This window comes from Ixodes scapularis, unplaced genomic scaffold, assembly GCF_016920785.2.
Source record: "Ixodes scapularis isolate PalLabHiFi unplaced genomic scaffold, ASM1692078v2 PGA_scaffold13__105_contigs__length_92229423, whole genome shotgun sequence".
NCBI classification, from domain to species: Eukaryota; Metazoa; Arthropoda; class Arachnida; order Ixodida; family Ixodidae; genus Ixodes; species Ixodes scapularis.
Window position 1 is genome coordinate 1,106,713 of NW_024609839.1, and position 27,415 is coordinate 1,134,127.

At 46.3% G+C, this 27,415-nt stretch overlaps 1 protein-coding gene across 2 annotated transcripts in view; it reads right to left on the bottom strand.

Annotated features, from left to right (window-relative positions):
- The window catches only part of LOC8039200 (tuberin), a 167,598-nt gene that overhangs the window by 138,796 nt on the left and 1,387 nt on the right, over positions 1–27,415 (bottom strand). For both annotated transcript variants that reach the window (XM_029982219.4, XM_029982218.4), the window contains exons 2-6: positions 21,349–21,435; positions 18,547–18,657; positions 16,734–16,813; positions 11,352–11,416; positions 9,751–9,883 (exon numbers count right to left, since the gene is read on the bottom strand). In XM_029982219.4, the coding sequence (XP_029838079.2) occupies positions 9,751–9,883; positions 11,352–11,416; positions 16,734–16,813; positions 18,547–18,657; positions 21,349–21,435 (476 nt within the window). The remainder of the gene's footprint in view (positions 1–9,750; positions 9,884–11,351; positions 11,417–16,733; positions 16,814–18,546; positions 18,658–21,348; positions 21,436–27,415) is intronic.

The following is a 27,415-nucleotide window of genomic DNA, read 5'->3' on the forward strand; positions in this document are numbered from 1 at the left end:
TATCTACTCCAAGATTGGACGAGTGCCTCTCCAACATGCACACGCCATATTAATTTTACTGACGTGTTTGCTCTGCCTTGGCTGCCTGAAACAACCAAAGGAAAAGGGCATCATCTAGTATGCTCGGGCTCAATCGCCTGCGTTGGCGTGATAGGATGTACCTTAACCCCGAGCAGGACCTTTCCATGCTGACTTGCGTGGCCGGTACTGCAAGAGCGACAAGTGCAAGTAAATAAAATTCGAGGCGGCGGGACTTCTCCCTTTACCTAAAGTCCAAGACATCGCTACCCTCGCTAACTTGGGGCACCTTTCCAAAGCCGTCCAGTACGTCCAGTAAGTTCAGAATCTCCCCAAAGATTGAAGAATGGTCGCTAAATGCTTTCAGGCAGCCACTTTCTTTTTACGTGAGGAACGCTTCGAGGTCGTCATCAGGGCAAGTGCAACTCCCTGTTGTGCATGGTGCTTGAGGTTGCTGGGGCTGGGCATCACCTTTAAGTGCGCGAAGCTTTCTCCATGCCAGTAGCAGATGCTGCTTTGCTCTGAACCTCTCCTCACTTGCTACATAATATTGAGGATCCAAATACATAGCCGCACAAAGTATGTCGCGTCCGAGCAACACATTCTTTCGCCTTTTCATGGCAGCGGCCAGCTGATTCGCGACTGGGGTGTCAATTTTTCACGTCTCAATTGCCACGCTCCGTAGAAGTCCCTCAGAGTTAGCTGGTCCCTTTGAAGCTGCACTGTTGCTTTCTTAACCGGCCCCAGGGAGGCAACTGCATTGCTCATAGATTGCCGGTCGTCTTGAGTAAGGCGGTGTTCATCATCGTCTGCGATAAACTTGTCGCAGAACTCTCTCAGCTCCAGCAATCATCGCATCATGGGCCCCGGGACATCCCCCTCGTTACACAATCCAGGATGGGCTTCTTCAGACTGAGCTTTTAAAGTGGGGACAGCACCTCTGCAACCACATTTTTTTTACAAATTTTTGGGCCTTCTGTACGATGTCGCTAGCAGCTGCAGACTTGAAAGCGTCATGTGCAGCAAGCTCCAGCGTGTGCACAGCACACCTCATTCCTTGAAGAAGAGGTCCCTCGTCTGAAAAAAGCAAAAGCTCCTTTGAATTCTTCGAGGCAGGAGGCACCACCTGAGGAACCACTGCACGCGTGCACTTCTTCCTCTTCCGATTTGGACTGGTCGAATCTTGCTGCAACTGGGCCAGCAGATTCTTCTACTAAGAGAGCAACTGTTTTCAGCATATTAATTCCGTTGTTTGTCGCTATACTGTAGACCGACTCTGGGGAGACGTCGTAAATTGACAGTACTTGAAGAACTTCACTTTTCAAAACGTTCTGCAGTGTGTCGCTCCAACATTTTTTTACTGCCAGCGTTTGCGGGTGAATTTTCTTATTTTCAACACATTTGACGTTCATGCCGAGAACTGCACGTTCCAGACGTGTGACGCAGTCGATTTTCAGTGACATCAACCGTACCCTAAGAGACTCCGAGACCTCTCTTCTGGTAATTTCTGCACTTTTCTGAGACTTTCTGCGAACTCTTCGGCACTTACTGTGAAGCGATCTTCGAGGTCCTTCAGCACGGGATCGATAATTTTCCAAAACCCTGAGCTGTCCACCAAGCGAAATGGCCGGCCATTTGAGGTGACGAGCACGATACGTGTCTACATAACTTTGTTTCCGGTTAAGTCTGATTTTACACCGAAGCCCCCTTGTACAACAGATGGCGATGTTGGCTGTTTGAATGGTATTCTTGGCGACTGACTGGCAGCATGGCTGCCACTGGCGGACAGCTCAAGAGTGCTGCTGCCCAACTGCTTCTGTTTGAGAAGCGCATCACACACTGCCCTGTGGCGTCGCTGTACGTGGCACTCAAGGTTGACAACATGCTGTCCGAAGAGCCGCAGCCCACATTTGTCGATTTGGCATAGTAACTGGTTTTCATCCGTGTCAAATTTGAAATGCTTCCGTACTGGGTTCTTCTTTGGCCGCACCATCTTGAGACTAAGCCGTCGGAGCCCATACGAAAAGATCTGAGGCACCCATTTTATCAAAGCTCACTTTAGCGAATGCCAGTTTACAGACTCTTGTTTATGCACTGAGGAACTGAAGGAGAGGAGGAGATGAGAGCATGCGGGGACATCAGAACACCTAGTTCTGGTTGGTATGATTATTGGGTAGACCTAAAGCTAGAAGCCTTTATCTCCACTGCACTCGTTGAACATGCTAGAACACAGAATGCCGGCGTCCAAAATCTGGCTCTCTGAATGAAATGTGTCCAACAAGTGAAGTGCAGACAAGGACAGCTAGCTTTAGGTCTACCCACTAATTGTTCGTATCAAAGCTCGGCGTGCTGATGACCCCACGTGCCCGTTTTCTTTTCTCCCTTAGTTTCTCAGCACATACAATCCCTTTATAGAAAAACCCAGTTTACAGAAAATGGCGATGAGCCTCCTTTTAGCAAATTTGGCCACTGCAAAGTGGCTGGCGTGCGTCATAGTTTCAAGGAACGAGGCTCCCATTGGTCACTGCACATCAGTTTCAACGACCGCCACCCCATGGCACTGAGGGCCCGTACCGCCCGCGTGCCAGTAAAACAAAGCAGCGCAGCGCCATGGTGCTACGGGCTCCGAGCCGATAAAACGGACACGGTGGAGCGCGCTTGGTGGCTTCTGCTCGTCTCATCGCTGACGAACATGGCACCATCTCCATCATCCACATTGTCGGCGCCCGCCACCTTTTCAATGACATAACCTCCCCGTCCATGCAAGTGCAATGCAGACAAACTAAGGGAGTGGAACAACGACACGCATGCTTTCGCATTCACGACTCACAAGAAGGGCTTAGGTGTACCTCGAGCCTTTTTCAAACAGCTTCCCCATTTCAATAAACAGTGTTTCTCGAAACTGAGACTCTGTTTTCTCTAAGCCAAGCTTCGATAAAACATGCTCATTTTCAAAAACATGTTGCAATGAAGTGGCATTCAATCCACCGTAGTGAACTGCAAAAAGATAAAGAAAAAGCGCAGAATATTAGCTCGGGCTACCTAGGTTACCTAATCCACACCAGTGTTGCGGAGTTGCCACTCCGGAGTTGGAATGATTCCGAAATCATTCCGCATTTTTGCAACCCCCGAATGGAATGGGAATGGAATGGGAATGGAATTAGACGCCTTTTGCCTGAAATGGAATGGGCCCGGGTCTTTATATTTATTTATTTATTTATTTATTTATTTATATATATATATATATATATATATTATTATTTTTTTTTTGCGGAGGAGGAGGTGGGGAGGGGGGGTTACGTTCAGCTATACCGAGCCAGTCGGCGAGTCAGCTGTTCACAAATAAAATGAATACAAAAAACAAGCGTCAAAGCAAAGAGCAGACGGGGGAGAATGGGGGGGGGGGGGGGGGGTCGGGTCGACGGTGGCACCTCTCACGGACACGCTGGCGACGGGCTTCACCCGTGTTACACGAGAGAGAAACAAAAAACCAAGCCCCAAGCAAAAGAAACGAAGGGTGCGGCATAGAAAGAAACCGCCATGCACGGCTCCTCATCGCCCTTCTTGTCTTGCTTTTTTTTTTTTTTTTTTTTGCGACGGCATGGAGAAAGCCGCAAGGACTGAGATCTGGGAGTGGGGGGCGACCACGGTGGGGGCGACTCATAACTTGCAGAGCACTTATAACTCGTTGACTCCCGTGCCACCGAAAGATGATCAGTTATCGTTTTCTTATAGTTCAAGGAGCGTTGTTTAGCAGGCGGCGGCCAACCCTGCTGCCTTCCACGTTCATTCGCGCACACTCCTTTGAAGTGAGAAATCTGGGTTTGCTTCGGCATTAAAAGAAAGCGAGATTCACTTCTCTCTTCTCCTCTTGTGCTTTGCTCCGACTCTTGTATTTTATACTGCATTTTTAGGTGTAAGTCCGCCTTTTACTTGGTCTTAGTTCCGATGCTTGTTTTCTGTGTTATATATTTTACATTCAGGTGGGTTGGGGTTACAAAGAATCTAGCGGATGCCCGCTCATTTCCTTTGACTATAGTCTCTGCATACTTTGTTTCATCTTGTGATGAACCGCTGCGGACGCTACGAGTCACCCCAGGCAATCCAGCATCGTGAGCTTAGTAAAATCAGTGCTTTTTGAGGCATTTAGCTTTTTTTTTTTGCAATCGTCTATGCGTTTGATAATGTCAGCGTTCAACTGCTTATGCCGGCAACACAACAAGGTTGGGCAGTATCGTATTGCAGCAATACATTTCGTATCTGTATTTCTGTATCGCGCAATACATTGGTTCAAATACATGTGGAATGTTTCTTTTTTATTGCGACAATATCAAGATGAAATATATTTCGTTACATTTTGTGAGAAATACCCGGTCCCCCCCTCCCCCGAAAAACAAAATACAAATCCAAACGCCTTTTTTCATTATTTTTGTTTTTTTGAGGGCATTAGGGTCAAGGAGATGTTGGTGCATTGTTACTATGCTGACCAAGGTTCCTTCCGATTTTACAAATTATTTCTCTCTTCTGAGAAATGTTGCGTAGTCAGGCCTCGAAACAGGTAGCGTACCAGGAGTTGAGTCGGAGCATCTTCTACCGCAAGTCCCTAGGTAGGGATTTCATGAGTCATTGTTTACTAGGCATTTGTGCGGGGAATCGACACCAGTTTCGAAATGACGGAGGAGCTAGCTGCTCTAAAGAGCCTGAAGGGCACAACAACAGGAGAAGATATTTTTAACAAGCTATGCGAGTGTCTGGAAATGCTGCAGCTAAAATGGGAAAACCTCAAAAGCGTAACGACTGATGGCGCAAGAAATATGATTGGCTGTAAAGCACGTGTCATCGGACGCATCAACTCAGAAATGACACACCTGGGCGTTGTTGCTCCTATTCATCTTCATTGTATTATCCACCAGCAATCACTGTGTTCCAAAGTGATGCGCCTGGAGTCCGTGATGAAGGTAGTCGTACCTACTATCAATTTTATTTGCAGTCACGGACTGAACCATCGTCAATTTCAACAGTTCTTGTCAGAAACAGAGGCTAAGTATGGGGATGTCCTGTACCAGACAGCAGTTCTATGGCTCAGCAGAGGAAGAGTTTTGCAACGTTTTTTTGTGCTTCGTGAGGAGATTGCAGTGTTTCTTCGTGGGAAAGGGAAACCTCTCAAAGAGCTTGCTGATCGTGATTGGGTGTTGGAGTCGGCACTCCTGGCTGATGTTTCTCAGCGTCTGAATGACCTGAATGTAAAATTACAAGGGGAGGGGAAACTCGTGTCCGGGAAGCCCACAGATGTGAGAGCTTTCGAGATGAAGCTCAGTCTCTTCCAAAACCAAGCTAGAGAGTCTAATTTTTATCATTTTCTTTGCTGCAAGATTTTTGCAGGCGAGAGAGCAACGCCACTTCCCACGGAAAGGCTCTGCGAAATCTTGCGCAAATTGAGAAGTGAGTTTGTAGTTAGGTTTGCAGACTTCACGAAGCATTCGATCGACATTTGTTTATTTCAAAATCCATTTAATGCAGATCTTAGCCAGGTGCGAGTGTTACCAGATAGAGCTGGCCGATCTGCAAACAGATAATGATTTGAAGAGCGCATTTGAAGCAAACGACCTTGTTACATTTTATGCTGGCCTTGCGGATTCTACGTTCATGAATCTTAAGAGACTCGCAGCCACCATGATTACAATGTTCGGGAGCACATATGTCTGCGAGCATAAACTGTTCATTTTCGATTTATGTACGTCAATGTAAGTTCGTGCAAGTGCTTTTTTATTTTTCATTTTTTCCTTTAACCCCCCCCCTCCTCCCCCCCCCCCCTCCTCCTCCTCCCCCCCCCCCTGGCCTGCTGCTTGCCATCCGGCCCGTTCCGCTTCGGCTTTGCGGCGACTCGGCCCGCTGCGCCAAAAGGTTGCCGACCACTGCTCTAAGGTGTAGCTTACTGAGTGGCTAACGTACACACCACATAGGCAACAGTAGGGGTTGCCAAATTTAATCCTAAAAATTGCCCTGGCAATCGTACGAATAGCAGCTATTTCGCAAGTTGAAGGGATACTTTAAAGAAATTTGAGATATTCCCGTTGTGTTCAAAAATAGGTTGAATATGATCCACAATATCCGTAAATGACAATCACACGTTTGTATTTTGAGCCTGGTGGCTGTATTTTTCGTTATAAACGGCCCACTCTGGCAAGCGCTCGGAGAAGGCCCAGCGGAGACCACGTGACATCCATCGCAATCGTGACATAGGTCGTCTCAGGACGTGCAAAGCTACGGCGAGGCTGACATCGAGAGGATGGCCTAGTCGTTCCAGCCACCGAAGCGGCTGCTTTTGTACGAATTTTGAGTGACGGGTTAATCTTCTGTAATCTTGTAGGGGGACAATAGCGACTTCTGTGACACACAAAAGGGATTCTCGGGAAGAGGGGAGTTCTTCTCTCGTCGTGGCCGGAGACGAGACAACCTCCGTCACTAGCTGTCAAGGTTCCTAGACGGGCATTACAAGCGAGGCGTTAGCGACATCCACCAGGTGCTCTTTGCTAATCATTTACTTTGTTTTAAAATTCCTTTTCGTGACTTTTTTAACAAGATATTGGTATGTTCGATGTGATGCTGCTCCTTTGAACACATATAGAGAAAAAAATGAGGGCCGAAATTTCGTTGTAGTATCCCTTTAAAGTGCTTCGTGCCTTTGAATGTATCCACCCAAATAGGGGACGTAGGGTCTCGTCGAAACAGTCCTGGACCAGTGAGCTATGGAGTCCTGACCACATCTCTGATCGGTGTCGTTACCGCGTCCTCAACTTTGGTCTCTCGATTTCCACCCGGTGGCATCAACGAAGTGTCGTGCTGTTGTCTGCCAAGATCCTGGCAATAACACAGAGGTGGCTGCAGCTGGTGGAGGTGGATGTGGCAGACAGCCATTCTGCCATGGCTTGCTCAGAGCTCTACAGACCACAGAAGCTTCTGCAGCAACGAGTTGGGATGCCGTGATGACAGCAACACTGGCGTTTGCTCACTTTTTTCACCGGCACTTCCACAACCAACTGCCAGCATCGCGACATCCGACAGCCTGACACCCCGGCTCCTGTGATGTCATTTGTTGCCTCTTCGGGACCACTTTTGAAGTATGGAGGGAAAGGACGCTAAACACACCAGTCGGAGATGCGTTTTAGGCATTGTACCATAACTAATCCAAGGCAAGATGCGGTTTTTGATTGAGGCAACCGCCAATGGCAGCATCACCAGGAAAAGACTGCGTTGCAGCATCACCAGGAAGCTGGACAAGCAGAACAGCGACCAAAGTACTACATCCGAATGCAGTAGGCAATTGTCAATAGAATTAATTGCTAGGCAAACTGAGCCAGCCTGAGCTATCTCCTTGGTAGCAAGCATTGTCCTTTCTAATCAACCCCAGCATTAGCCCATCACCTAAAGCTGCCGTATAATGAGGTCCCATGTTGTGGGGGTTTATTTTATTCAAATTTTTCTTCATTCTTTTTAGGGTTTTTTTGGGGTTAATTATAATGCAATAGCATTATTAGCAACTAATTGAGATTTTCACTTATAGAGGTATCCTATTTCCTTGCTACAAAAACAGTTTCCCCGCTAAAGTTAGCGGAAAGCCTGACATCACAAATACAGTTTATTCTGCTAAATTTAATGAAAAAATTTATGCCACGACCTATGCACCAATTTGGAATTTCCCCCCGCTGAAGTTCTGGAATTATTTGCGGCTTCTAATTTTCGCGACGCTGTGGAATCTCAATATAGATTTTAATGTGTTTAGACTTTACCATAATTGTTAGCGGGACCTATTTTTTGTGAATTGCAGGCAATTCGCAAAATTCCCGAAAATGAGGTCCTCACGGAAATTAAGTCGTTTACAGTATGTGGTTCAACGGGGATGACATGCTTTCTTTAGCGGCATTATTTGAGGTAAAAGGAACAGCATAAAATTACACAAAAAAATGAGCACAAGCATAAATTACCATTCATATTCGCCACGAACTACACCCTCCCCACCTAATACTGTTCAGGAACTAATGCATTTCTATAAGTATCTGTATCTGTATTCCAGAATACTTTTTCGCTGGTTTTACAGAAGTATCTCAAGGATATCCCGTTACATAAAAGACAAATGTATATCAGTATCTGTATTTTGGGCCTTAAAATACATCTATCTCAGTATTTTATTCCCTAATGCTTTTTGGAGTATCTCTGCCCAGCCCTGCATTGCACACGTCACGGGACCTACAGACAAGTTCCGGTTCACCACTAAATGTAGGGGAAAGATTGACTTAACAACCTACGCACCAATCCAGCTTTCCCGCTAAATTTGGTGGGAAAATTGACGTCACAACCTGTGCACCAATTCAGTTTCCCCACTAAATTTAGCAGAAAAATTGACGTCACAAAAAATTGTATGCGCGCCCCGCTGAAAAATAAAATAAATATGCTCCAGTTCTTGCTCGTCGAGACCAAACACCTGCCTGTGTTAATCACCCCTGGGTTTTCTATATTTTCTTTTTGACAAATTTTGTGTTTTTCGGCAGTAATTCTTGGGTGTCGGACGAAAAATTGGCATCTATTGGGGCTATTGGGGAAAGAGGTCACAGACATGGTATTCCCCAACCGTCAGCGACATATGTCCCTGACCTCGAAAACCTCGAAAATGCCCCGGTACCAATAAGAGAGATGCTCCCACAGAAAGAAGCAGCTGCGCGGACAGTTCAGTAGTGGTAGTCTTTTGGGTCAACACAATAAAGATTTCTTTCTGTTCAGCCTGGGTTTTCTGAATCAAGGATAGCTCCAATTCAAGGTTTTATATGGCTTTTAACCGATCTGAATAAAGTCGACTCGAGGTCTACTTTTTGGGGTTTATCGGTATGTGCCAAAAACCGGGAGCCCTACATGTAACCTATTCTAACTTTAGCCAGTTATTTAGAAAGCGCGACGAGGTCTGCATACAGCAGATAATCGAGGTTGTACGCTAAAAATATTGAGCAGATGATCGTGCGACGTGATGCGAATGGACAGTGTCAGCCAGCGCAACATTTCAATGATACTGCGTCGTGATTGGATATTCCGGCGATGTTGCGTCGTGCGGCGTCTTGCGTGAACCACGAGTCACGACCGATCACACACAGAACGGCTAGCGCCAGACGCGTTCTCGCGGACACGCTGCACAAATTGCTTAGTCGCACCAGCGCATCCATTCTTTGCTTGGCAGCGTTCTCGCTTCTACGTGTTGCTTCGCGTTCACGCACGGCGTGTTCATGAGGTCTAATGCATTCCATCCTAACACACGGGGTGAGACCGTCAGTGCCTACTCGTCGACAACATTCTCTCACGCACGCGTTTTCGCCGTCGAGCAGCGGCTGCTCGCTCCGTCTCATTCTTGCGTGCAAAGGCTTAGAGCGCCAAGGGCACGGGCGACCAAAGGCGAGAAAGAAAAGGTGGCAAGGAGCGCAGTCGGGTAACCCCCAGCGCAATCGCGATCGGCCGAACGCGCTGCGCCTCGACCGCGACTGTTATCGGTGAAAGGGCGAGGGTGAAACTGCTGTTCTAGTCTCCCGGCATCAAAGTCACCCGTGACAAACGCGTGCACATTCCGTTCGTTTCCGGCAACGCAACACTCGCGCAGTACAACCGGCCCGGTGCGACCGAGGCTGCAAAATGACCCGACCACAGATGCCAGATCTCATCTGCCCGATCCGGCCCAAGAGCGGCGCTTACTGCACAAATCCGGCAACCACTTCTTTGTCCAGGAAGGAGGAGTTGAACTTGATGACGTTGATCAGGAGAGACAGGAAGTCGAACGCCCTGCCGGCACTCAACACCTCTGGCATCCATTGAAGCAGGAACTGGGCTGAAAGCACGCAGAAAAACAGGATGTTTGTTTTGCGCTTGATTCAAGTTTCTCTTACATCCTGGCCTCAAGATGTAAACATTGTGGCGTGGGAAAGGAGGGAGTTGAAAAGGGGTTATCGTCCTTAAAAAAAATCAAGCTAACTAAAAAAAATTTAAATTTTTTTTATTTATTTAAGATATAATTGTAACAAACTAGTATGAATTCCAGCAGCAATATGTTACTACCTTCTTTATTATTTCAGAAGATAAAAAAAAGCGCTGGCATAACAATTTTGGTAACTAAACTATACCACTTTGAATTAGTGTACAATGCACATGTTTTGGCTTTTGAAGCACCTATACTACGAATTAGTGTAGTATAATGCTTATGCTTTGGCTTCTGAACTACACTTCTAAATAGTGTTGCATATGTCTGGGCTATTAGACTGAAGTGTCAACTAGCATATAAGTTTTGGCTATTCAACTCTTAATGCTTATGTTTTGGCTATTGACTTTGTGTATAATGTGACTATGTCTATAATGCTTACTTTTTATTATTTATACTTTGGTCTATATCTCATCGATTGTATACAAATATAGAGCTAAGGTCTTGTCGGGTGCCTACGCCTTTTGCCTTAGACCCCCTTGGCAGTACAACAGAGTGGAACACAAATAAACAGGGAAAATATTCTGAGATACCATGTAATCTAGACACTTGTCCTTGAGAACTGGGCACTCATCTGTCATCAGCAAAAAGCACTGGTCAAAAAGTGTTACTGCAAACTGACAGTGTCTAATAGTAAGAAGAAATAAGGAAGAAGAAGACTGCTAGCTCCATGGATGCAGCACTGTCGGCTGTGAACACGCTTCTTGCATTTCAATGACCATTTCACCTCCGAGTTGGGACACTTCCTTCTCTAAACCACATGAAATGAAAAACGTAAAGTAAAAATACAAAAAAAAAAGTGAAAACATAAAAACGCAAGGCAGCGAGGTAAGTCATGTTACAAACTAACAATTCCGAGGGCTTTCTTGAACCTGTAGTTTATTCTTGCATTATGAGCATTGGGGGGGTAGCTTTGTTTAAAAATGCTTGTGCATAGTAATTACAAGTTCTTTTGCCAGATGACGTTGAGCAGTGAGCTGTCCACCAACGCTTTATATGTCTAAGACAATCAGAAGGGACAAAGATATGGAATCTTAAAACGACTAGCTCAAGGATGTCTGTGATTGTTGATTCCCATGCCAGCTACGCAGACAGTAGCATTTATTCCTCCTTCCCCAGATCGAAGATCTACAGCTGCATGTGGCATTTGTCCTACACTTGACATACAAAAGAGTTTGGCTTATATGATCTCTTGGATGCTTAAGACAGATGCTTAAGAAATAGATGTGGCTTAAACAAACAAACGTCTTTTCTCTGTCATCCGGGTTTTTATAAACGGAATAAAGCATAATTATTATTATTACTATTAGAGAAAACTCACGTGCTTTGTCTTCGAAGTGGCTTAGACACTTTCCCTTGTCGGTGAGCACTTTCAGCAGGTCCAGTCTGAACAATGACGGTACAACTGGTCAGTCCATTCACCACTTTACATTAATTCATCAAGGCAGGGATTAAAGCGAGACTCAAGCTGAGACACTGTCAACACGGCAAGCGAGGTCACGCAATTTTAATTATGTTACCAAATTAAAAATTACGCAGGCTTGATCAAGCCTGCGTAATTTTAAGGTAAGCACAAAATGTGTGATAGGCATCATGTTGCCTCCAAAAACTTCCTACCTACTTCAACACATTCTGCGTTAAAAAAACAAAAAACAAAAAATTACTTTCTGACAAAACATTTGTTGAGACCAGGGATTGTACCACCTATCACATTTACCTCATGAATTTCTGCCAAAATATTCAGATTGTGACCCCACCAAAAGGGAACTCCAGAAAAATTTGCGTATAGTCACGAATTTGCCTCAAAATTGGTTCAAAGCAATAATAAACAAATCTGTCCTAGTAACCCAAATTACCAATCAGAATTGTTGCTTTCGCAAGGTTACTGAACGTTCAAATTTGGTTACGGAGGGAGAGCGTCTCCCCTGCCAACACTGGAAACACAATGTCAAATGTCAAGTTTCCAATATAAGCAATGTCGCGTTTCCAGTATAAGCAATGGGAACGCCTTAAAGGGGGGAGGGTTGTGTTAGAACAAAATTTATAGGAATCTTAAAAAAGGAGGAATGACAAAATGTTAGGCTAGGTGGCGCAAGCCGCATCCCATTGCGAGGGGTATAGCTGTTGCCATCCATCCATGTCATACATGGGAACTGTACAACTCATCCTCGATGAGCTACGAAAAGTCTGATAGCATGAAATGAATGCTGAAAAATGCTCCAACAAAAGAAAATGCACCAATGAAACAATAAAAAAAAACACGCACAAAATATTGTGTTTCTGAGACTGACCGTTAGACTATCAAGTTGTACGGCGTGCATCATCGCCCCGCTGCAGAGCATAGGAACATTTGAATGTTGGTTTGGGCATAACCCTTCTTTTCTATTGTCTCAATGACTATTTTGAATTGAGAGGTACTAATAAATAGCACGTTGGAAAGACTAAAGCCTGGGTACTCCAGAAACACGTTCAGTTGGAGTAACCCCAAAAAAACGCCGGAGCGGACGTGAAGTCGAGCTTCGGTGTTTATTTGACGGATCCGTTTTGGCAAAGCTGCCCCCGTGTTTTCTACGTGTTTTACGTTTCTATTACCAGATGGCTAGTCACTTTGTCTTAAATACCCTAAAAAATCAAATCTATCGGTACTTGGGTCGGCCGCACATGGCGCTTTATAAATAGGGTTTGGCGCTTTCGGGGCTCTGGTGTGTTTTTCCGGGGTTTTTTTTTTTCCTACAGATTCGGCGTTCTCCAGTGTAAATTCAGCACGGCGTGCAAAACATTGGCGTCTGTAGCTTGTTGGGGCTTTTACTTTTTTTAAAGAAAATAGGGCAATGGCATGGGAGTCTCAAAGCCTTGGGAAACATGCTCATGACCCAAATGCTTGGAGCATGACCCGGTGCCGTTAAAAAGAAGGCAACGGGGTAAGGGGACGTGGTTCCAAAAAAGGAACCAGTCTCGCAGACGGTTCATTGGGGGAGGGCGTAATGAAGAACAAAGCCGCAGATAGAAATTTTTTTTTAACGTGAGGATCAGCTTTCTTTTTTATTCAAGGGCAGGTCTCATTTGGGGGTTTTTGGGCTTCCCCTATTTGGATACAACTGACACCAGGGATCGATTTTTGGAGTCTATTGGTATTGACCGAAAGCACTGAGCCCCATTTAAAACAGCCTCCACGTCTGCCTAGTGTCTACGGGGCAAAACAAAAACCCAGGCCGGCTCTAAAATCTGCCAGAAAGATAGATGCCTAAGTGCACCAATTCAAAATTTTCGTTGGAGGTAAAATTTAAAAGGCGTAGGTTTCTTCGTGGGAAAAAATGAAGCAGTCCCGTGTTAACCCACATTGAGCATCGGTTTTCTTTGCGCAACTTGGGGTGCGTAAAGAAAAGCGTTCAGAACAAAATGGACATGTGACCGTTTTGTTCCGAACGTTTCGATTATTTTCTGTTCTAAAGCGCTTAAAAGCGCGTCTCCCGGGACAAGCTCTCGGCATTTACAGTGCTACGACGACATTTCGTTATAAGCTGTCTTCTTTTCCCAGAGAGTATCCCACAGTGCGAATCGGGTACTACCGTAATATCCCGAGTCATCGCCCATCCCCGAGCCATCGCCCACCCCATTTTTTGGGCCAATATCGATTTCCGAAAAAACACCGAGTCATCGCCCACCCCTTCAAATACCCCAGCGCGGACTCTGCGATCCGCGAACACTCATCCTACCCGAATGACGCGGCCGCGGAACTTACAGTTCGAGGACGTCCGTGACAAAGTAAAACAAAGGACCCCAAAGTGGTCGTGTATCCGTGCGAAAAAAAAACCGATGGAGATAACAAAATAAGAGTTTGTTAATGTAACCGCGGAGTGTTAGGTCAAAGTCTGTCTCCGCAGAAGTAAGGTCACCGCGAACCCGCTTCTTCTTCCCGCCCGTCGCGACCGCGGTTGTGCAATATTTTAGGCAAAGCCAACGCGTAAATAAAGCTTTGGTGAAACGCCCTACACAGACGTTTGTAGAGCGTCCCAACCGTGCATTGATAGCCCGCCGTGCACCGACGCACATATGTACGCACCAAACAAGAAAGTTGCGCAAGAGCTTGCAATTGACAAGGCGCCCGACTTGGCCCGACGCCAAAGTATTTGCCAACGCGACCGCCGGCTTTCCCGCTTTCCCAGCATTGCTCTTGGTCGCTTCTTTGGTCCGCTCGCTCGCTCGCCCGCTGCGCCTGGTCGGTTTTTCTATTTTCTTGTAGACTTTTCTTTCTTTTTTTTTTACTAACTAGGAGAACATAGTGGTGATATTCTTTCACGGAACAAACGTTCGCGCTATATGCAGATCGGCGATGTTTCTAGCGCGTATGCAAGCAACGGACTTCGCTATAGTAAAATATTCTTTCGTGAGCATTTTTTTTTATAAAACAATGAAACTAAATCGAGTTTTGAGTTTGAAGGATCTCTTGTGCATCAGCGCTAGATACGCAGAGAAAATAGGCGGTTTTTTCCGCTTTTTTTCAAGTGTTTGTGCTCACCCACCGAGACATGGCCCACCCCACTTTTTTAATGAATTTCAGGTGGTAGGGGGGTGGGCGATGACTCGGGATATTACGGTACTACTAAAGCCCCAAGTATAATGCGGGTTGTTAACGCCAAGGCGTAGCTCCGCGGTAATGCCTCCGCTTTGCACGCGACGGACGCAGGTTCGACCCCCCCATGGGTGACAGGCGACCTCTTTCGTGATTGTGGCAACACTGACGACACATGCAATGCTACACCAACTACGGACGTCGTTTTCAATGGTGGGAGGAGCCCATGACAGCCACCGCCGTAAAATGAGACTAAACAAACTTGCCCAGGTCGAGGGCAGATGCCGATGCAGACGACCGAGTTAGCGACGGTTGTATTCGTGGTGCTGTCTCTCAGTAAGTGCAGCAAGCACGCAATGCATCAAGCCACCTGCTCGCAACTCCCGTCCACAGTTGGCGTCACGAGCACCGCCGTCACCAACTCGGTCGTCTACCTCAACGTCCACTCTCGACCATGGAGAGTTTTTCTATCTCGTTTTGTGCCGAAACAAAGCTACTACATCTTGAATTTTCAAGAAAGAAAAATCCACTGCTACGGTACACCGTGTACAAAAATTTGAGATTTTGGCAGATTTTAGAGCCAGCGTGGAGATTTACTCTACACCGTAGAACTCTATACTTCATTGCACGCCAACTCTGAGCACAGCCAATGCTATGATGGAATGTCACCAATCAAATGGTGCCTTGTCACAGCGCTTGTCGTCTTTGCGCATTTGCTATCACAGGCTCAACCAATCACGCACAAGAAAAACCACGGTTTTTAACCATCATAGATTTTGTGCAACTGTCCCTAGTTTTGATACGGAGTCCCGACTTGTCCTAGTCAGGAAAAGCACCAAGTCCAGATCAGCAAAATTAGGGTCCACTCCGCTAACCAATGCTGCCTGCTCCACTATCCACTACGTGAACCGCTCAGATATGCGATGCGGTCCGCTCCACTACCCTCTAAGGACCCATCCGCTATCCGTATGTGGCCTGCTCCGCTATCCTATGCCGCCCGGAATGCTATCCGCTGTGGCCCACTCAGCAACATGATGCGGTCCGCTCCGCTATTAGGTATTGCTGTAGTGCGTGTGATATGCACGGTGGCCCAGCGCCATTACCATTTGATGAGCAGAAGTCAGGATTCGAATAACTGACTCGTTTTCGTTTCACCAAATCGTTTCCCAATCAACCGAAAGCCGCTGCATAAGGTTGTTTGTTCTTGGTTAGGGTTCGTTACCAAATGTTCGATTTAGAATTCAATTTTGTTCCAGCTTGGCCAAAATAACGGTTTTGGTCCAATTTTCGGCTCAGGAATGAGTTAAGTTGGACTGTCTGGTAAAAATGTTGAGTTACCTGGCTTTGGTATCGAGAAGACTGCCCCACCATGCTCTTTCTGCTGGTATTCAACTGCTAAATATTTTGCGGAACAAACTCAAGATTTAGCTATAACAACGAACGAACAACTCAACTGTTAAGTTTTTATGAAACAAGCTAGTGTTACCCGACACATGGGATGAAGGCCTGTGCTATCACTGAACCCCGGTAAAGGGTCCAAAAGATGACAGGGCTCGGGGAAATAACCAAATGGGACATAACAAAACAATGGCCAGATGAATAAAAACCTTAAAGGATGGCCATAAAAAACTTGGAGGATGCTTAAGCTTCACTTTAAAGATTGGAATGCGATAGTGTTATTGCACCCTGTCCGCATCGCCTTGTCATTCGCCGTGCAAGCGTGCCTTGCATAGCCTAGTCAGTAGCATATCTGGCTCGCAACCGAATCGTTGTGGGTTCGAATCTCGCCTAAGCTACTTCAAATTTTTCTTTAAGGCAAATTAATTAATTTATAAAGTAAATTCATCCGAGACATGTGACAAACTTTAATTAGCCTTACGTGTCAGGTTTTTTAACAACTTTCATTCCACATGTGACGTCGCGTCTCACGTGAACGTCGTGGGTTGTTTGAAATTCTCGAGTGAGGTCATGCTACTGCAATTTCATGACCCTTTCGACCAATCAGGATATGTCTCACGCCACCGACACCGGCTTTTCTGCCACGCCAGCAACGCCGGCTTTTCTGCGACACGAGCCCCTTAACGCTGTCGCGTAAATAATAATCTCAAGCAGCCCACAGTTGCCGCTCACCTCAGAGCGAGGTCCTCTGGGTGTCGCAAGTCCTGGATCAGGTTGAAGAAGTGCGTCCGCGAGATGTCCAGGCGCTCAAACTGCAAAAATGTGGGAGTTACGATCTGGATGCAGTACAGTACAATCCAGCTTGTAACAGCAGTCACCACGCCATCAGTTCTCTAACAAATAAAAAAGAAGCCATAAAAAAACTTTCAGCCTTTACACTCTGGTGAAGAAGGACGAGCAGCAGCGCTGTAACTTCTGTTCTCGGCAGTGGCTTTCCGGGTGAGCGATCTGCTCTTCTTTTGCGAGAGAATCTGAAGCGCTCAACGCAATGTAACTTTAGGCGATAGTGGTCTTGCGGGGGCTGCGAAACCATCCGCGCTGCCGCGCACATCGCCCCTCGTTCCGTTCCCGCTCTTCTTCCTCCGAAGAAACGTTACTGCCATCTATGAGCAACAGCAGCAATCAGTTGTCTGGTTGCCGAGGCTGGAAAGGTTGCCGCGATCTATGAGCAACGGCGGCAAGCGGAAAACCGGCAAACACAACACTCTGGACAGTTACAGCCATCTATATGCGACGGCGGCCACCAGAGTGTTGTGTCGACCACGGGTGTCGACATTTGTTTTTACCGGACACGATCCTGGGGAACCTAGCCTCTAACAGCTCCGCTGTAAAAAAGTAGGACTACGTGGGGAGCTGTTTTCCCCCTGCAGTAACCGACTGCTCTATGACCGTGGATTTCAGACACATACCAGGGAATCCTCAGATACCTACCCGAATGTGAAACGAAGTCCTGAGGAAGAAAAGTCAAGAACCACATCTGCAAGCGTAATAATCTTAAAGCCCAACACGCCTAGTTTCAAGATAACCAACAAACCCGTTGACCACACTAAGAATTTATAAAAAAAAGAAAAAAAAACTTCCAATATTGAAAGTAGTGTATGGCAGTCCACTAAAAACATAGCATACCACTTATTTTTCATTTCATGAAAGTACAAAATTGCCATACTTTTGGCTTTTTGCAAACAAGGGTTATTGTGTGGCTCTAGACAAGGGTCTCCCAAACCTGGGTATTTTGAAGAACGACCGTCTGCCTCGAATGAGAGCAGAGAAACACTTGCTCCTCTCACAACTGAACAGTACAGAGACCTACAGACTTTGTTTGCAATGATGCAGACACTAGAACATGTTTAGTTCCTAGCTGTGCACCAGTATGTGGCTCAGGCATGCCAAATTACTGCTGAGAAAACACTTTAATTTGGGTACCATAGAGGGCACTTTGGGGAATTCTTGGGTTGCCCACAGGTACCTGGCGGGTTCCCCCGAACCCAGAAATTTCCTCGACGGTCCCTGCCCCTAAGTGAAGAGTTTTCCCTGTTTAAGCCCTATTTTAGAAGATAAGAGACCCACACTGATGCGTTAACTATGAGCCATATGCTCCCTTTAGTCTACCTCACTAGTTGCACGCTGTGCGATGGAAGCCATGGGTGGGGAAAAAAGCAAATCAGCTTTTATTCAAATGATGTTGAGTGACGGGCTAATCTTTGAGGCAAAAGCAGTGTCTGAAAGACACAAAAGAGACCCGGTAGAGAGGGGAGTTCCTCCTTCCTCTCTAACTACTTGGGTTACACTCTCGCCACTGTGCCTTGGGTAAGGCTGCAGGCAACCAATGAAATGCGCACTACTGTATGAAAGGCCTGTAGGCTTCTTCCCGACTTTCGTGGATAATGTCGTGTCTGGAGAGGGTTTCTCAGCTGCAGTTCGGTGCAAACAGAAGCTTCTAGAGGTCAAAGCGTCTGAGAACGCCCGCTCAAGACAAGAGTCCCACCTGTCCCTGAATGAGGCAGCAGTAGAAGTAGAGTACAGTGTGCCGCACGTCCTGCCCGTGCGCGGGGTGCAGCAGGTCGCAGGTCTGCGTGTACAGGGTCTCCGGAACTCCCTGAAAGACGGACAACAGTGCGTCCCCATGAAGCGCCCCAATATTCGGCCGATCGTTTAGCCTCGCGAAATAAGTTTCAGCAGACACGGACTGAAAGCTACCGCAAATATGCAGAATGACGTACACCAGCTCGCCTTCCCTTCGATCATTTTAACATAAAATGTTTTAAGAGTCGTTTTCTGCGAGAAATTCGCCATCAACGAGTGTCATAAACGAGCGTCATGAACGAGCATCGTGAGCGACTAACGAGGATGGCGTCGTGGGCAAGTGTCCTGTCGGGAGCATTACACAATGTTCAAGGCCTTTCTATCATGTATACGTCGCCGTCCTCCCCTTGTACATATCATCCCATAATCATCATCACTAGACGTGGCAACACGGGCCTCCATGGTATGGGCTATCGCCTTTCCGCGGTGCCACGGCTCTCCTGAGCCAATAAAGACTAGAATTACTACTATTACTACAGAATCGTCTTCTGCTGGGAAGAAAACGAGGTCCCAGTTTCCTTCTCTGCATTCCCTCTCGCACTCTTCCTCTCCCCACAGGAGCAGGTCTCTGAGCCACCCCCCGTCGAAAGGAGAAGGATCTCCCCGTTTCTGAAAAGGAAAGGAGGAATCGAGGGAGAGTTTTCTCCTTCCTGGTTGCTCATCGGCCTTTGAAGAAGCACCAGAACTGCCCTTCGAGATCCTTGTTTTATTGTCACAACTCAGACTACGAGCTCTAAGCATCCTAAAAAAAAAACAGAATTCCATTCCTGTGTGAGTTCCAGAACGACAAATGGTGCTTGCCAGCCACTTGCAAGCGATGGGTTCCAGTGTGGACGAGTGGGACTGGTCAGCCGCTTGTCCATGCGAGAACCCGTTGCTCGCGAGTGGATGACGAGCACCGTTTGTCGTCTGACTGCATTCAGCAAGGTTCGGTAGCACCATCTGTTGTTCTGCGCCAACAGTAAGTGTGGCAATCTTCGCTCACTTTTTTAATATGCAAATCGGCTGCGCACGAATGTGATTTCAGGTTTTTTAGGATGCTTAGAGCTTGTAGATGGAATTACGACCATAAAACGAGGATCTCAGAAAGCACTTCAGTGCCCTTTTAAGGTTCCATGTCAGATTACAAAGGCCCACGTGAAATCGACACAAGAAAGATGCCCAAGCGGGGCGCGAACCCGGGTCGTTGCAATGGCAATTGGATACTATAGCGACCGAGCTGCGTACCATGGCTTGGAGAGATTACGCTCCCGGCAAAACCTGCCGGCGAGGGCGGTGCGACATCGTACCGCCTGACCGCTCACCTCAGTGATGTCACGCGTCGCACAAGAGCCATGTAAAGTAGCGCATGTGCGGCATGCTCATTCACTTTGTCTCGCCCTGGCTAACGTCTGTAGTGCACAATAGGAAAACTAGCACAAAGCACGCACGAGATGTCGTTTGTGCAGGATAGATTCTGGGCTCCCTGGCCTTTTTCAGTGGGACCAAGCTCTTATAATTTTTTAATTTTATTTTTACACCTCGCTTTATTTGAGGGGAAACGGTACTCTCTACCTCCACGTTGCAGGGATCTATTGCAGTGAGAAAAACTTGTCTTTGGACCTAGATAAGTAGGAATGAAATATTGCTCTTTTAATATGTGCTCCACATATGGCGGGTGTTCATTCGATTCAATACTGGAAATTATTTTAGAGGGAGGACTGTTCTGACTCCCATTTCAGTTGATCCCAAAATAAATCCCTGATCTGCACATCTCTAAACATATAGCAGTCTGACAACCATAGAAAAAATGCAGATGAGTGAACCGTACCGATCGAGAACGAGAGTTGTTAGAGGACGACAAAATATTTTGCATTCTAGAGGCCTCGTAACATTTATTGATCAATCAATCATTTCAAAATTTATTTTTGTTTCATCAAGAAAGATGGTAGCTGGGGCAAAAAGCTGCAGCAAGTGGAGCTTCTCGAGGCCCCAGCTCCAGGATGACAGTACAGGCTCAGTGGCCGCTTAATACACAGTAATAATACTACCACAGGCATGCAGGCACACTTTTAGTTCAAAGCATATAAAACAAAAAATACATGATCTTGGAATAATTCTGTTACTTATACATTATTTGACAAAATACACATTTAAGAAGTAACAAATAAATATTTGACACTCACAACGTAAATAATATTTAGTCGTCAAATGGCAAATTATGAGTAAAATATATCCAACGATTCAATGTGTTCAATAGGGATGATAGAATGTATGTAACTGAAGCGAGGCCACAGTTTGTGTGAGCGGCGGGAACATTCCATTGTTCACCGAGACGCCTGCAATAGGCATTAACATATTTTTCATCCCAATCGATCAGCGCAGATCATTTATCCACATATTCCGATTACTTCCTTTTTAGGGACCACAAAAGATTATGAAACGCAATCCGACATAGCGTACAAATCAAAGTCGGGACCAACAAAACAACACAGACACTCAAACAGAATTGCAATACGGTCACACGAGCAAACTCATAAATAGCGAAAAGTGCCCGTGGTTACCACATACACTTCAAGGGTATGCATGCGGATACCACGTACCCCTGAAGTGGAGCCGAGCAGGCCTGATAACGTAGGGTCCCTATTTTTAGGATAGAGTTGGCTGTCGTGCTTTATTTATTTGTTATTATAATCATTATTATTTGGTTACCCCATTCTCTCACCTCTTGGAGCCTTTTGGTTCGTACAATGTCCACGAGTTCCTTGATGGATTTCGTGCGGTGCGAGATGCTGCTCTCATTTCCGATATCCTGTCAAACGAGAGACCGTGTCAAAAAGATGAAGAGCAGCAAATGCTAGCACGTTCTCCTGTCGAGCGCTCGGTCCCTTTCTTCCCAAACAAAACAGGAATCGGCGAAAGTAGAGTCGCTAAAGATGCTATGCTTTAGAGTATGAATGCTCCGGCCATACTGGTGCACAGAACCGACATCACTATACTCCGTTTCACTATAACTTGGCAAACTATGGAGGCTGTGGCCTTTGTGACCCAATAGGAGCGTCGGAATAAGTTACGTAATAACACTCCATGGTCAAGGTCATGAAGGCCTCGTTACAGCAACAGCACCGCCCGTGACAAAAAGTAGTCCTAGGTTATTGTTTTTTTTAACAGTAATTGAACTCTGATGATGTTATCTCTATCCAGAATATATAAAAAAAATAATGAATAAACATACACAAATTTGTAAGTTTCAATTATATTTAAACCAAAAAGTGACACACCATCCGTATCTGCTCCCGATTTTTTCCTTTGTGTAGCATTGTGGCTCTTGACAATCACAGACGTGTAATCGACCAAGTTTGCTCAAAACGTAGCCCTGGCGTTAGCACACACCACAGACTCGCAGGTAAATTGTGAGTATGGTTGCCTCAGGAACTGTTCTCGGAGAACTCGCTGCTCTAGCGGAGAGCAGTGTTGAGGCATTGAAGTTGGTTGGTTTCGCAGCAAATCTGAAGCTGGTTGGTTTCGCAGCAAACGACTCTCGCTCAGCAGACGACAGTCGGCTTCTTGGCACTGTAACAAACGCTCCCAGGATGCGGTGTTCTCGCTCCGATGCTCTTATCGGGTCACGGGGGCCGTATCCTCCACAGTTCGCCAAGTGATCGTGAACCGAAGCGTAGTCGTCATCGGCTTTTGCAGGCGTGCCTGACGGAAGTTGCAAAAAGTGCTTTCCATTGTTCCGCTTGCCAAAACGGTTCACAATAGAGCAAAACGATGCCGTGAGGATCTCCCAATACCAAACCCACCAGTCAAAAGGTGGAGCTTTAGTGCCATAACTCTCGCACACGGCTCACGTGTGGCACTAGGCACCAAAATGGCGGCGTCCTCGAGCCGCTAGGACATAAATCGATGTGACGTGACGTGAACGGACAAATGAGCGTCTTCGTGAAAACAGACAATGGGGAGGAAAAGAGCGACGATACTCTGAGGGTAGCTTTCCACACTCTGAAAGCAAGACAAGCTGCCCCACAAAGCCCTCCACTTTTTCCCCTAGATAAAAGCGAATGCCACAGAGGAGGTGAGTAGACTTGCTTCCTCACTTGCCTCCTCTCCAGCGTTCGCTCTGCTAATGTGGAAAACTTTCTGGCAGGAGCTTGAACTGCTTCTCTTCACCTGCAACAGACTATAGTGATGCCAAGCGAAAGCAAGGAACGAGCTTTGAAGAATGTGGTTGGCAATCCTCATCTAGCAACTCTACAAGCAAAGGCCTCGGACCAGCAAAAAAAAAAGTACCGCATAGCGTGCAACTGAGGAAGGCACTCTGCAGGTATGTGGCATGCATCCCCGTATCAAGAATTGGCACTCTGAACAAGAGATCTTGGCTCAAATCCGGCCACTTAAAGGGGTACTAAAGACGCTTCTGAGGCCGTCTGTTCTTGGTGGTGACTTACCTTATGGGCTCCAAGCATCCTAGAAATCCAAAAATTATGCTCGTGCGACGTCTACTCCCCTACCAAAAAAGTGATACAAGTTTGTGCCATGCCCCCTTCTGAGTGGAAAAGTCTGGAGCACAAAGTCCAGCGGAAGCACCAGCGGTGTGACGACGGGCACGCATCAGCCAGTCGCAAGCCGTCTCGCTCGGAAAGGCGGCTTGCGATTGGCTGACGCGCGAGAATGCACACTGGAATACCATGCAGGTGTTCCAGCATGCATTACACCAGAAAAATATGTGGTTAACAACAATATTTCTCAACGATAGATTCATTGAGCAGATCCCATGCAAAGCCATGCTTTACTTTGTTCTGAGGGTATAAAATTGGTTCACAGGGCTGAAACTTTGCATGTCCTCCTCCTTTATGGCTACAAACACCACTTGCTAATATCACGCCGATTGAGTGAGCGGTTAAGAAGTTGACATTCCCAGGTAGTGTCTTTCCTTATTAAAAAGCCCCTGAAAAGAAAAAAACAATTATTTTTAAACAATTTGGTTGGGACACGCGTGTAAAAAAATTAATTTTACTTGAAAAAAAAAATTTAGAGCAATATTGATGGCGAGAGGTTTATTTGAAATTCTGCACGCCAAGTCCATGACGTCACGGGTCACTCCAGAATGACCATCTTGGTTGTGAAGGTAAAGCCGATCGACCTTTCCTCCATGTGCCTGAAATGCTGAGAGAATCGCGTCTCTCGCCATCAATATTGCTCTAAAAAAAATTTTTCCCCGTAAAATATAATTTTTTGACACATGTGTCCCAACTGGACTGTAAAAAAAAAAACTTTTTTTTATTTTCAGGGGTTTTTTTTAGAAAACACACAGCAATTTTCTGATCAATACAGTTGCAGGCCTTCACCGTTTGTTTCATACCAGGTTCTGCAAATAATTAGGCATTTATCCATGCCAGTGTTCTCGACACACACCAGCTAAGGCCCATTCACCCAACTGCAACCCCTCAGGACCCAAGAGGCTAAAACCCGGTTTAAAAGGGACACTGGCAGGGTATTTATTATCGCCAAGGTATTTATTTGTACATGACATACGAGAGCCCAACCACCCAGAACATAATTTGCGGCACGAAATTCGTATTCTTTCTGCCCGAGAACCGTCGATCGAGAACTCGCCTATTTGAGTCGCGCTCACTTTCTTCTCCGTGGTCACGTGCTGTTTTCTATGGTCTAGACACAACCACCAAAGATACTCAGTCGTGGGTCATGAAGGCACACATTTAACATTAAAAATAAAAACAAAATGTGATACCTATTTCTTGCGGCCTCTAAAAAGCTGCCAATACGTTGATTGAAAAAAAAAAAAAAAAAGTTGCACAGCCATGTGATTTTTGGCAAAGCTCACCTCTATATTTCCTCTTCCTCCCGAGTCCAGCATCGATCTCGGTTTCGAACAGTTGCGTTTTTCTATTTTCTTACAAATATGTGTGATGCCGTAGAAAACCACTGATTGGGTAGTCTTCTGACACAATAATAAATCACCCAACAAAAAATAAAAAAATAATTTTTGGGGGGTGTCAGTGTCCCTTTAACCCTTTTGCGATGGCTTACAACCATCTGTGCAGCAGTGCAGCCAGTTGCAAGCCGTAACAAAAGGCTTAAAACCGGTCGCGTTGAAGGTGGCCGTGGTCAAAAGCAAGTGTGTGCCTTTAAAGAAAACACAATGCTGGATTTTATCGCCTTTAGGTATGGTTTCTGGCCAAGTGTGCCCTTTCCCTTGTCTCCAGGCTCACTAGAAGATTGCAAAAATTCTAGGTTTCTCATGTTTTTCACTACAAGCGTAACCATAGCACAAGCTACAACAGCGAGTTCGGGGCTTTCAGCGTTCCTGCCAAGCACGCATGCTCGTGCAGTGCACGCATTAATCGGGGGAACATGCTCCCACACTTGTAGTTTCAGCTTTGATTGCGCACAAAGTGAAGCATGAGCTAAAGGAAGTGCTAATTTATATTTCCTCGACTCCAGCAGTGTTTCCTTGGTAAGTCTGCTCCTTCTTTTATCTTCAGGCCCACTAAAAACGGTCATATGCAAAATTCCTGCCAGCTATCATCATCATCACCATGCCATTCGGTGGAGCCACCATATGGTGGAGGGTCTTTGCCATTCTCCATCTGTGGACGAGTCGCATCTGCATTCAACTCTGTTTTTTATGAAATTAGGACAATGCATTTGTACATTCAATGGTTTGACATTTAGTGTCGGTGCGACGGAGAAAAGAAGGACGGCTGCGAGATTGTGGAAAATAAACTGTAAGCAATGAGGTCGCCAGACTCGTCACTGAAGCACTGAAACAGGCCATCCAGGTAAGTCCTTATCGAAGACGCTGCGTGAAGGGTTCAGACTGGACTGGCAGTACATGATCCTATTTTACAACTACGGCTTTCACTTTGCGGTGGACAGGGTTTCTCGGGTGAAACTATCTGTACAGGAACGCCACAGTATGAAGGAAGCTTGAGAATTGACCATAAGTACACTGGATGGTGCTTCTTTTGGCATACGGTCTATTCCACGTTGCAGGCCTTGTTCCTGCACGTTTCGTGATGAATGGTGCTTGCACTGCACAAGAGCACGTGCTCGGTAGGGATGGTGAAGGCCCGGAGCTTCCTCTCGTAGCTTATGCTACGCTCGCAATTGAAGTAAAATGAGTTAGAGGAACTTTGTAGTTTGTTTCACTTTGTGCGCGAGAGAAACCAAAGCTATAAGCAGTTACACTTTGTGTGTGACAGAAACCAAAGCTATTCGGAGTGCAAGTTCGTCTGCTTCTTGAGCAGGGGTTGCACTGACGTCAGAACATGGATCTTTCATTGGCTCTTAGTGGGTAGATCTCGATGCTACCTGCATTTAAAGTCACTGGGTCCTGGGAAAGTAGCGCCATTGCCTTCCCTACCTGCTAGCCGCACACAAACGGATACTAACATACAGACGACCCAAACCTCGCAAGGCGATTGGCTAATCGGCCTAAGTTCCCATGGAAATCGCCATCTTGGTCTATTTAAATCTTCGAAGCTTCCAGGGGGTCGTTCTAAACCAGTCGCGCCAAGATCACCATGGAGCATCATCGTACTGGAAGCGTTCCTTGCCAATATAAGAGTCTTTGGCACAACTTATTAATCATGCCCATTTCCATGGATCTCTTACAATTATATTGTTCTTCTTGCGTATTTAAAGACAGTAAACTTATTTTTCAGTGCCTCCAAGCACCGACACAGCATCTGGTGGTGGTACGAACAAGTACGCTTGCTTCGCCGGTGTGTGGCTATCAAAATCTCGGTATACAAAAAAACGACTCAATAAAGCTACCCGTCACCAGCGAATCTAAATCGGCTCGCCAAGAACGGAGGGGTCAAGGAAAAATTGCTCATTCCACCGACCAAGATGGCGACCATGCGGGGAGCTTGGCGTTACTTTCCCAGGATCCAGTGACTTTACCTGCATTGAGGTCTACCCACTATCCTTCCAATCGAAGCCAATCAGAGCTTGGCACTCACCGCAACCCCTGCTCAAGAAGCAGACGAACTTGCCCTCTGCATAGAGGGTATTCACTGGCAGCCATAAATGTGCGTGCGAGTGTTGAGCACGTGCTGACAGCAAGCTTCCACAGTTCTTTTGCAGCATGCATTCCACACCATCAAGAATGTTGGTCTTAGCAGCCCAATAATATGAGCTCATCCAGAACATGAGCTCTAAACACTGATCTCCACTATAGGGGGCTGGATGGCGCTTAGTTGCCCTCCGAGCCTGGCGCAAGTGAAGCCACCGCAAGTTTGATGCTTGTCCCGGAAGTGGGGCGCACGCTGGGCTTCCTAGTGCATTCACTCGATATTTTGGACCATGCTTTTTTGTGTCTTTCATTGGGTTTTAATACTCCCGTTCCAGATTAAATCCCGAGAATGAGGCATTTGAACTTGGGACATATTCACAACTTGATCCACTATAATCTCAGAATGTTTGCATTGAATGGCTTCCCATGATACTTCTCTGGTCCGCACGCTCTCTTACGGCGCAACAAGGAGGCTCTCTTGAGGGAACAAGCGAAAATCCAGCGCCCTCGAAGCTTTTCGAACCAGCACTCGGGAGGGTTACAAAGCCTGCCAAGCGCTCACTTCTGGGACAAGCCGCTCACTTCCGGTGGCTTCATACCTGTTTGCTCAATGTAGAGTGCCTTCATACACACGCGCGCTTTTGCTAGAGTGGTGACATCTCAGCCATTTTTCCGCCCAATCGTTTTTTTATGCATTTTAAAGTGAGCGCAATACGGTGTCACTCAGCTCGAGCGCGTAGCTTTGGCT